This window comes from Pseudophryne corroboree, chromosome 5 (genome assembly GCF_028390025.1).
Source record: "Pseudophryne corroboree isolate aPseCor3 chromosome 5, aPseCor3.hap2, whole genome shotgun sequence".
NCBI lineage: Eukaryota > Metazoa > Chordata > Amphibia > Anura > Myobatrachidae > Pseudophryne > Pseudophryne corroboree.
In genome coordinates, this window is record NC_086448.1 from 31,460,335 (window position 1) to 31,473,019 (window position 12,685).

Consider the following 12,685-nt stretch of genomic DNA (forward strand, 5'->3'; position numbering starts at 1 on the left):
AGGAGGTACATTCCCAATAACATAGCTGTACGCAAACACCAAGTGGTTGAGCGCAGTATATATACTGCATTATTTTCAGATAATAAATGTAGACATGAGCAGGTAGCGCACCACTTTGCAATGCAATGTTATAGGAACTTGGATCATCAGAAAACAAAGATTACTTGAAGAAGAGCCAGTCACATGATAGGAGCAAGTCAATTGGTCAATTGGTACGAAACCATTACTTCAGCTGGTGCATTATAACGTGTACAGCTTAATAAAGAATACAGGTTGAACCCGATGGGCATTCTGCCTCTTTTCAACCTCATTAACTATGTTACGTCACATGATAAGAGCAAGTCACATGATAAGAGCAAGCGGGAATCTTTAAGAGTTCAGTGCATTTACAGAGATTCCCCGGACTTAATCCAATATTACTGGCATCATCAGAAATTACTTCGGCTCAGTGGCTACCAGCCTCCTGAGGTTTGTCCAGCCTGAAATGACTTCATTTATAACAGCATTTACGAGGGGTGTGCAGTAAGTTACCGGATGCGCAGTGCATAGGTAGCGTAGACACAGTCCTACTGTCTGGTTGTGACCTGTAATCTCTGACTAAGGTTCTTGTGAAATGTCACCACACAGAGCCGTATATAGGGCCTAATTCAAGGTTGATTGCAAAATAAAATTTTCCTCTAATGGGCAAAACCATGTGTCACTGCAGGTGGGGCAGATGTAACATGTGCAGAGAGAGAGTTAGATTTGGGTGGGGTGTGTTCAAACTAAAATCTAAATTGCAGTGTAAAAATAAAGCAGCCAGTATTTACCCTGCACAGAAACAATATAACCCTCCCAAATCTAACTCTCTCTGCACATGGTACATCTGCCCCCCCTGCAGTGCACATGGTTTTGCTCATTAGAGGAAAATGTTAATTTGTAATCAACCTTGAATTAGGACCATACACTGACAGGGGGAAAGGGGGGGTGTCGCCCAGCACAGGGCAAGTCCGCCCCGCATGCTGGGCCCTGCCAATCCCCCAAAGCATGCAACAGCATTGTACGACACCAATGCTTTCGCATGTTTAGGGTAGACCTCTACCTACTCAGCGGCTCTGGACATGCCTGCGTTGTCCGGACCGCAGAATTTCAGAGCAGGAGACCCTAGAAGACGTGCAGCGCTGCAGCCGACCTGTGTCTGCCATCACCAAGGACAATATTGTTGCTAAACAGGCTACAATTGAGGTGGACGCCAGGATGGCCGTGGCCTAGTTAGAGAACTTGATACTTCCCGAAAAGCTTAGCCTGGGGCACTGCATGCTGGGTATCCCATAAGCTGATTCGAGAAGAGGAGGCGGCTCGGGTGACATGCTGGCCAGGTTTGATGGCAGTCGCTCAAATTCTGTGTAGGAAACCAGTGGAGATGAATCCTGGATCTAAAGTTATGACCACGAGACCAAACAACAGTCGGCCCAGTGGACCCTAGTTGGAGGTGTGTTGCCACAGAAGTTCAGACGTGAGTGCAGCATTACCAAGCAGATGGTGGCTCGTTTTGTGGCCAAGACTGGTCATGTAGTTACAGTACCACTCACGCATCGTCACTGGGGACTGCTACGCCAACCAATGCCTGCTGGAAGCCATTTTCAGGCACTGTCCAAGAACTCATGCTCTTAGTGCCCTTCTCCATCATGACAATGCACCTGCCCACAAGTCCAGGAAAGTGGTGTCTTCTCTGGTCCACGGATGCATGCATGAGCTTGGTCACCCGTCGTACAGTCAAAACGTGGCCACATGAGACTTCTTTGTTTTCCCAAAAAAACAAGCGAAAGATGCGTGGGATTGGTTTTGAGTCACTGTAAGCTGCAAGTAGAAGACGTAACTCTTCGGACTGGTCCAGCTTTTTCACCAAGTGTTTTGAGCGCATGCAACGTTGTATAGACTCGTCTGACGAATACTTTGAAAAAATTTAATGTTCACGCTATTAGTAAATATAATACGTTTTGTGCATCTGGAAATTTATTACACATCGCTCGTACAGTGACAGTCCAGGCCTGGCAGGGAAGCAGAGCACTGGCCCTCATTCCGAGTTGATCGCTCGCTAGCTGCTTTTAGTAGCAGTGCACACGCTAGGCCGCCGCCCTCTGGGAGTGTATCTTAGTTTAGCAGAAGTGCGACCAAAAGATTAGCAGAACAGCACAAAAAAATTTTCATGCAGTTTCTCAGTAGCTGCAAACCTACTCCTACCTTGCGATCACTGCAGTCTGTTTAGTTCCTGTTTTGACGTCACAAACACGCCCTGCGTTCGGCCAGCCACTCCCCCGTTTCCTCAGGCACGCCTGCGTTTTCATCTGACAAGCCTGCGTTTTTTAGCACACTCCCGGAAAACGGTCAGTTACCTCTCAGAAACACCCACTTCCTGTCAATCACTCACCGACCAGCAGAGCGACTGAAAGGAGTCGCTAGTCCTTGTGTAAAAATGCATAGCTTTGTGTGAAAGTACTTCGCGCGTGTGCACTGCAGCCCATACGCATGCGCAGAGAAGCCGATTTTTCACCAAATCACCGCGCGGCGACCGAAAGCAGCTAGCGATCAACTCGGAATGACCCCACTGTCCACTGTGGTGCAATTTCAGGCACGGTAAATAAGGATTCATCTTTACAGCAATAACTATGACATATAAAAACACCCACAAAAAAGGACTAACAGATTATTAGATTTACAAGGTGGCTCAAAACATGTATACATAAGAAAAACACAACTCTAAATTCAACTCTAAAAGGTTGTTGTTAGGTTTTTTTTTGCTGCATAATGTTGGTACTCCTGTCCCTTTAAATTGTAACCACAGATAACGGCAAGGTACACTATTGCTGAATATGCAATTGAAGCCATCTATCTTCTCCTATAATCCATACTTGCAAGCCTATAGCTGGATTGTACCAATAAGACATGGAAGGGTGAAAACCTCAGGATGCAAGTGATAAATTCTAACCACATTAAACTGCAAACTGCTTCTTCCGATCTGCCGGAGAAGTGTTAAATTACAAATTGCAGATAACGCGCAGAAGACAACAGCAGAGTCTCATACATCTTTTATATTCAGTGTTCTACGCCTGATACAGACAAGCGCCGGTTACTTCTCCGCACTCCTCTATATCAGCAGCATCTATGCAGAAAATGACAACTAACAGGAGATTATCCCCACTCGGAGCCTGGGCAGCCGCCTAGTACTAGAGCTGCGGCGATCTGAAGGTCATGAAGCACGGTGCGTTACATTTATATTCAGGGGCACAGCAAGCGCTTAGCTTTGGGAATGAGCATACAGAACAGACGGACGGGGCTTGCAGCACAGAAATCAATTTACCTTTTTGCGGCCTGATAATGAAGGATTCGGAGGCTCCGTTGACAAGGCGACAGTATCCATCTATCAGGTCGGCCATGTTCTCTGCGATGGTAAGAGACGGGGCTGTCACAGTGAGCGGCTGAGGAGGAGGACAGACCAACAATAGGGGTATTATTATTCTCTCCCATGCCTCTCAGCACAGCTGCATCCTAGCGGTGCACAAAACAGAAGCGTCACACGCGGAGAAGCGCTGATCTCTACAGATTAACCTCTCTGGGTTCAAATACTAATTAGATGTACAGGACCTAGAGCAGGAATTCAGGTCCCTTTAAAAAAAAAACAAAAAAAAACAGGACCCTTCACTCTGCACAGCCCTTTAATGAATCCTGCCAGCACCCACTGGACTCCATTCACCCAGACTAGGGTCTAATGATACAGAGACGCACAATGTGACCACAGGAAAAGATGCACAAATACCATAGCCATAATTAGACAGTGCCTGGGGGTGAGAGGAAGAACTCGGTGTGCCCCTTCCCTACATCTTGGTGGGAGCGATAGTAGGAGGGAAGAGAACACGGAGGGGGATTAGTCCTTTACAGCAGGCACCCTGATCAACCTCCTGGCGAGCAGTGAGTGTGAGGAGGTTGCACTCTATAGAGAAGCCCCATTAACAGACACATAACAAGTCCTAATCATGCAAATAAAATCTATGACAACTGCGCTGGTGCATGCTAGATGGGGCTCATAAATCTGCGCTAGTTATGAAATGGACGAATACCGGAGAGTCTGCTCTACAAATCAGGCAAGAGGAGAACTACCATAATTACTAGCTCATATTTTTAAGGGCGCCACAGAGGGTCTGCATCGCCACTCAGGGAATATACATAGTAACAGTGTATGCCGACACATGGTAAGTACAGGAAATGTGAGAGGAGATATTGGGAAAAACACAGAACACCACAACTGCAGAGAAGAGGAGGAGAAGCCTGGAACCGTCTGAGATGGATGACAAACATGCAAGGACTATAGATAGGCTAACCATGTGTGTATGTGTGTGGGGACAGATTAAATAATCCCTGGAAATCATGAAATGTATATTACATAGTAAGAGGTGGAAGAAAAAAAATCAGGCACAGCAATTCTGCATAGTTAAGGGATAGCGAAGCCACTTCTATGACACCAGAAACCCTGCTAGGAATGGCAGACTAAGAAGTGACAATATAAAGACAATGTAACAGGAAGAACCTTTCCCTGAGATCTTATATCTTACATAGACCATAGCCAGGGGTGAAGTGCACGGCATTGCGCTTTCATAGAACCAGCTATGTTGCAGAGAGCAGGGAATAATCTGCCTTTACCTATCATATATGGAATTCTACAAAAGCCATTCAAAACGACACCTGCTGTATAATGTGTATATAAGGCAGAAGAGGAGGTTACAGGGATCACTGCCAGAGCACAGCACGTACCTCCGGTGCCTCTACTACACCCTGCTGTATAATGTGTATATAAGGCAGAAGAGGAGGTTACAGGGATCACTGCCAGAGCACAGCACGTACCTCCGGTGCCTCTACTACACCCTGCTGTATAATGTGTATATAAGGCAGGAGAGGAGGTTACAGGGGATCACTGCCAGAGCACAGCATGTACCTCCGGTGCCTCTACTACACCCTGCTGTATAGTGTGTATATAAGGCAGGAGAGGAGGGTTACAGGGGATCACTGCCAGAGCACAGCATGTACCTCCGGTGCCTCTACTACACCTGCTGTATAATGTGTATATAAGGTAGGAGAGGAGGTTACAGGGGATCACTGCCAGAGCACAGCACGTACCTCCGGTGCCTCTACTACACCCTGCTGTAACAATGTGTATATAAGGCAGGAGAGGAGGTTACAGGGGATCACTGCCAGAGCACAGCACGTACCTCCGGTGCCTCTACTACACCCTGCTGTAACAATGTGTATATAAGGCAGGAGAGGAGGTTACAGGGGTCACTGCCAGAGCACAGCATGTACCTCCGGTGCCTCTACCACACCCTGCTGTATAATGTGTATATAAGGCAGGAGAGGAGGGTTACAGGGGATCACTGCCAGAGCACAGCATGTACCTCCGGTGCCTCTACTACACCTGCTGTATAATGTGTATATAAGGCAGGAGAGGAGGTTACAGGGGATCACTGCCACAGCACAGCACGTACCTCCGGTGCCTCTACTACACCCTGCTGTATAATGTGTATATAAGGCAGAAGAGGAGGTTACAGGGGATCACTGCCAGAGCACAGCATGTACCTCCGCTGCCTCTACTACAACCTGCTGTATAATGTGTATATAAGGCAGGAGAGGAGGTTACAGGGGATCACTGCCAGAGCACAGCACGTACCTCCGGTGCCCCTACTACACCCTGCTGTATAATGTGTATATAAGGCAGGAGAGGAGGGTTACATGAGATCACTGCCAGAGCACAGCATGTACCTCCGATGCCTCTACTACACCCTGCTGTATAATGTGTATATAAGGCAGGAGAGGAGGTTACAAGGGATCACTGCCAGAGCACAGCACGTACCTCCGGTGCCTCTACTACACCCTGCTGTTTAATGTGTATATAAGGCAGGAGAGGAGGTTACAGGGGATCACTGCCAGAGCACAGCATGTACCTCCGGTGCCTCTACTACACCCTGCTGTATAATGTGTATATAAGGCAGGAGAGGAGGTTACAGGGGATCACTGTCAGAGCACAGCACGTACCTCCGGTGCCTCTACTACACCCTGCTGTATAATGTGTATATAAGGCAGGAGGTGACAGGGGATCACTGCCAGAGCACAGCATGTACCTCCAGTGCCTCTACTACACCTGCTGTATAATGTGTATATAAGGCAGGAGAGGAGGGTTACAGGAGATCACTGCCAGAGCACAGCACGTACCTCCGGTGCCTCTTCTACACCCTGCTGTATAATGTGTATATAAGGCAGGAGAGGAGGGTTACAGGAGATCACTGCCAGAGCACAGCATGTACCTCCAGTGCCTCTACTACACCCTGCTGTATAATGTGTATATAAGGCAGGAGAGGAGGGTTACAGGAGATCACTGCCAGAGCACAGCATGTACCTCCGGTGCCTCTACTACACCCTGCTGTATAATGTGTATATAAGGCAGGAGAGGAGGGTTACAGGAGATCACTGCCAGAGCACAGCATGTACCTCCGGTGCCTCTACTACACCCTGCTGTATAATGTGTATATAAGGCAGGAGAGGAGGTTACAGGGATCACTGCCAGAGCACAGCATGTACCTCCGGTGCCTCTACGACACCCTGCTGTATAATGTGTATATAAGGCAGGAGAGGAGGGTTACAGGGATCACTGCCAGAGCACAGCACGTACCTCCGGTGCCTCTACCACACCCTGCTGTATAATGTGTATATAAGGCAGGAGGAGGTTACAGGGGATCACTGCCAGAGCACAGCACGTACCTCCGGTGCCTCTACTACACCCTGCTGTATAATGTGTATATAAGGCAGGAGAGGAGAGTTACAGGGGATCACTGCCAGAACACAGCATGCACCTCCGGTGCCTCTAATACACCCTGCTGTATAATGTGTATATAAGGCAGGAGAGGAGGTTACAGGGGATCACTGCCAGAGCACAGCACGTACCTCCGGTGCCTCTACTACACCCTGCTGTATAATGTGTATATAAGGCAGGAGGAGGTGACAGGGGATCACTGCCAGAGCACAGCATGTACCTCCCGTGCCTCTACTACACCTGCTGTATAATGTGTATATAAGGCAGGAGAGGAGGGTTACAGGGGATCACTGCCAGAGCACAGCACGTACCTCCGGTGCCTCTACTACACCCTGCTGTATAATGTGTATATAAGGCAGAAGAGGAGGTTACAGGGGATCACTGCCAGAGCACAGCATGTACCTCCGGTGCCTCTACTGCACCCTGCTGTATAATGTGTATATAAGGCAGGAGAGGAGGGTTACAGAAGATCACTGCCAGAGCACAGCATGTACCTCCGGTGCCTCTACTACAGCCTGCTGTATAATGTGTATATAAGGCAGGAGAGGAGGGTTACAGGGATCACTGCCAGAGCACAGCACGTACCTCCGGTGCCTCTACCACACCCTGCTGTATAACATGTATATAAGGCAGGAGAGGAGGTTACAGGGGATCACTGCCAGAGCACAGCATGTACCTCCGGTGCCTCTACTGCACCCTGCTGTATAATGTGTATATAAGGCAGGAGAGGAGGGTTACAGGGGATCACTGCCAGAGCACAGCATGTACCTCCAGTGCCTCTACTACACCCTGCTGTATAATGTGTATATAAGGCAGGAGGAGGTGACAGGGGATCCCTGCCAGAGCACAGCACGTACCTCCGGTGCCTTTACTACACCCTGCTGTATAATGTGTATATAAGGCAGGAGAGGAGGTTACAGGGATCACTGCCAGAGCACAGCATGTACCTCCGGTGCCTCTACTACACCTGCTGTATAATGTGTATATAAGGCAGGAGAGGATGTGACAGGGGATCACTGCCAGAGCACAGCATGTACCTCCGGTGCCTCTACTACACCCTGCAGTATAATGTGTATATAAGGCAGGAGAGGAGGGTTACAGGAGATCACTGCCAGAGCACAGCATGTACCTCCGGTGCCTCTACTACACCCTGCTGTATAATGTGTATGTAAGGCAGGAGAGGAGGTTACAGGGGATCACTGCCAGAGCACAGCATGTACCTCCGGTGCTTCTACTACACCCTGCTGTATAATGTGTATATAAGGCAGGAGAGAAGGGTTACAGGAGATCACTGCCAGAGCACAGCATGTACCTCCGGTGCCTCTACTACACCCTGCTGTATAATGTGTATATAAGGCAGGAGGTGGTGACAGGGGATCACTGCCAGAGCACAGCATGTACCTCCCGTGCCTCTACTACACCTGCTGTATAATGTGTATATAAGGCAAGAGAGGAGGGTTACAGGGGATCACTGCCAGAGCACAGCACGTACCTCCGGTGCCTCTACTACACCCTGCTGTATAATGTGTATATAAGGCAGAAGAGGAGGTTACAGGGGATCACTGCTAGAGCACAGCATGTACCTCCGGTGCCTCTACTACACCCTGCTGTATAATGTGTATATAAGGCAGGAGAGGAGGGTTACAGAAGATCACTGCCAGAGCACAGCATGTATCTCCGGTGCCTCTACGACACCCTGCTGTATAATGTGTATATAAGGCAGGAGAGGAGGGTTACAGGGATCACTGCCAGAGCACAGCACGTACCTCCGGTGCCTCTACCACACCCTGCTGTATAACATGTATATAAGGCAGGAGAGGAGGTTACAGGGGATCACTGCCAGAGCACAGCACGTACCTCCGGTGCCTCTACTACAGCCTGCTGTATAATGTGTATATAAGGCAGGAGAGGAGGTTACAGGGGATCACTGCCAGAGCACAGCATGTACCTCCGGTGCCTCTACTGCACCCTGCTGTATAATGTGTATATAAGGCAGGAGAGGAGGGTTACAGGGGATCACTGCCAGAGCACAGCATGTACCTCCAGTGCCTCTACTACACCCTGCTGTATAATGTGTATACAAGGCAGGAGGAGGTGACAGGGGATCCCTGCCAGAGCACAGCACGTACCTCCGGTGCCTTTACTACACCCTGCTGTATAATGTGTATATAAGGCAGGAGAGGAGGTTACAGGGATCACTGCCAGAGCACAGCATGTACCTCCGGTGCCTCTACTACACCTGCTGTATAATGTGTATATACGGAAGGAGAGTAGGTTACAGGGATCACTGCCAGAGCACAGCATGTACCTCCGGTGCCCCTACTACACCCTGCTGTATAATGTGTATATAAGGCAGGAGAGGAGGGTTACAGGGATCACTGCCAGAGCACAGCACATACCTCCGGTACCTCTACTACACCCTGCTGTATAATGTGTATATAAGGCAGGAGAGGAGGTTACAGGGGTCACTGCTAGAGCACAGCACGTACCTCCGGTGCCTCTACTACACCCTGCTGTATAATGTGTATATAAGGCAGGAGAGGAGGTTACAGGGGATCACTGCCAGAGCACAGCACGTACCTCCGGTGCCTCTACTACACCCTGCTGTATAATATGTATATAAGGCAGGAGAGGAGGTTACAGTAGATCACTGCCAGAGCACAGCATATACCTCCGGTGCCTCTACTACACCCTGCTGTATAATGTGTATATAAGGCAGGAGGAGGTGACAGGGGATCACTGCCAGAGCACAGCATGTACCTCCGGTGCCTCTACTACACCCTGCTGTATAATGTGTATATAAGGCAGGAGAGGAGGTTACAGGGGATCACTGCCAGAGCACAGCATGTACCTCCGGTGCCTCTACTACACCTGTTGTATAATGTGTATATAAGGCAGGAGAGGAGAGTTACAGGGGATCACTGCCAGAACACAGCATGCACCTCCGGTGCCTCTAATACACCCTGCTGTATAATGTGTATATAAGGCAGGAGAGGAGGTTACAGGGGATCACTGCCAGAGCACAGCACGTACCTCCGGTGCCTCTATGACACCTTGCTGTATAATGTGTATATAAGGCAGGAGAGGAGGTTACAGGGGATCACTGCCAAAGCACAGCATGTACCTCCGGTGCCTCTACTACACCTGTTGTATAATGTGTATATAAGGCAGGAGAGGAGGTTACAGGGATCACTGTCAGAGCACAACATGTACCTCCGGTGCCTCTACTACACCTGCTGTATAATGTGTATATAAAGGCATGAGAGGAGGTTACAGGGGATCACTGCCAGAGCACAGCATGTACCTCCGGTGCCTCTACTACACCTGCTGTATAATGTGTATATAAAGGCAGGAGAAGATGTGACAGGGGATCACTGCCAGAGCACAGCATGTACCTCCGGTGCCTCTACTACACCATGCAGTATAATGTGTATATAAGGCAGGAGAGGAGGGTTACAGGAGATCACTGCCAGAGCACAGCATGTACCTCCGGTGCCTCTACTACACCCTGCTGTATAATGTGTATGTAAGGCAGGAGAGGAGGTTACAGGGGATCACTGCCAGAGCATAGCATGTACCTCCGGTGCTTCTACTACACCCTGCTGTATAATGTGTATATAAGGCAGGAGAGGAGGGTTATAGAGGATCACTGCCAGAGCATAGCATGTACCTCCGGTGCCTCTACTACACCTGCTGTATAATGTGTATATAAGGCAGGAGAGGAGGTAACAGGGGATCACTGCCAGAGCACAGCACGTACCTCCGGTGCCTCTACTACACCCTGCTGTATAATGTGTATATAAGGCAGGAGAGGAGGGTTACAGGGGATCACTGCCAGAGCACAGCATGCACCTCCGGTGCCTCTACTACACCCTGATGTATAATGTGTATATAAGGCAGGAGACGAGGTGACAGGGGATCACTGCCAGAGCACAGCATGTACCTCCGGTGCCTCTACTACACCCTGCTGTATAATGTGTATATAAGGCAGGAGGAGGTGACAGGGGATCACTGCCAGAGCACAGCATGTACCTCCGGTGCCTCTACTACACCTGCTGTATAATGTGTATATAAGGCAGGAGAGGAGGTTACAGGGGATCACTGCCAGAGCACAGCACGTACCTCCGGTGCCTCTACTACACCCTGCTGTATAATGTGTATATAAGGCAGGAGAGGAGGTTACAGGGGATCACTGCCAGAGCACAGCACAAACCTCCGGTGCCCCTACTACACCCTGCTGTATAATGTGTATATAAGGCAGGAGAGGAGGGTTACAGGAGATCACTGCCAGAGCACAGCATGTACCTCCGGTGCCTCTACTACACCCTGCAGTATAATGTGTATATAATGCAGGAGAGGAGGTTACAGGGGATCACTGCCAGAGCACAGCATGTACCTCCGGTGCCTCTACTACACCCTGCTGTATAATGTGTATATAAGGCAGGAGAGGAGGTTACAGGGGATCACTGCCAGAGCACAGCACGTACCTCCGGTGCCTCTACTACACCCTGCTGTATAATGTGTATATAAGGCAGGAGAGGAGGTTACAGGGGATCACTGCCAGAGCACAGCATGTACCTCCGGTGCCTCTACTACACCCTGCTGTATAATGTGTATATAAGGCAGAAGAGGAGGTTACAGGGGATCACTGCCAGAGCACAGCATGTACCTCCGGTGCCTCTACTACACCCTGCTGTATAATGTGTATATAAGGCAGGAGAGAAGGGTTACAGGAGATCACTGCCAGAGCACAGCACGTACCTCCGGTGCCTCTACTACACCCTGCTGTATAATGTGTATATAAGGCAGGAGAGGAGGTTACAGGGGATCACTGCCAGAGCACAGCACGTACCTGCGGTGCCTCTACTACACCCTGCTGTATAATGTGTATATAAGGCAGGAGGAGGTGACAGGGGATCACTGCCAGAGCACAGCATGTACCTCCAGTGCCTCTACTACACCTGCTGTATAATGTGTATATAAGGCAGGAGAGGAGGGTTACAGGGGATCACTGCCAGAGCACAGCACGTACCTCCGGTGCCTCTACTACACCCTGCTGTATAATGTGTATATAAGGCAGGAGGAGGTTACAGGGGATCACTGCCAGAGCACAGCACGTACCTCCGGTGCCTCTACTACACCCTGCTGTATAATGTGTATATAAGGCAGGAGAGGAGGGTTACAGGAGATCACTGCCAGAGCACAGCATGTACCTCCGGTGCCTCTACTACACCCTGCAGTATAATGTGTATATAAGGCAGGAGAGGAGGTTACAGGGATCACTGCCAGAGCACAGCATGTACCTCCGGTGCCTCTACTACACCCTGCTGTATAATATGTATATAAGGCAGGAGAGGAGGGTCACAGGAGATCACTGCCAGAGCACAGCATGTACCTCCGGTGCCTCTACGACACCCTGCTGTATAATGTGTATATAAGGCAGGAGAGGAGGGTTACAGGGATCAATGCCAGAGCACAGCACGTACCTCCGGTGCCTCTACCACACCCTGCTGTATAACATGTATATAAGGCAGGAGAGGAGGTTACAGGGGTCACTGCCAGAGCACAGCACGTACCTCCGGTGCCTCTACTACACCCTGCTGTATAATATGTATATAAGGCAGGAGAGGAGGTTACAGGGGATCACTGCCAGAGCACAGCATGTAACTCCACTACACCCTGCTGTATAATGTGTATATAAGGCAGGAGAGGAGGATTACAGGGGATCACTGCCAGAGCAAAGCATGTACCTCCAGTGCCTCTACTACACTCTGCTGTATAATGTGTATATAAGGCCGGAGAGGAGGTTACAGGGGATCACTGCCAGAGCACAGCACGTACCTACAG

At 49.5% G+C, this 12,685-nt stretch overlaps 1 protein-coding gene across 10 annotated transcripts in view; it reads right to left on the reverse strand.

Annotated features, from left to right (window-relative positions):
- PTK2 (protein tyrosine kinase 2) overlaps nt 1–12,685 on the reverse strand; it is a 449,027-nt gene that overhangs the window by 136,152 nt on the left and 300,190 nt on the right. For all 10 annotated transcript variants that reach the window (XM_063921189.1, XM_063921188.1, XM_063921184.1 and 7 more), the window contains one exon: nt 3,341–3,458. In XM_063921189.1, the coding sequence (XP_063777259.1) occupies nt 3,341–3,458 (118 nt within the window). The remainder of the gene's footprint in view (nt 1–3,340; nt 3,459–12,685) is intronic.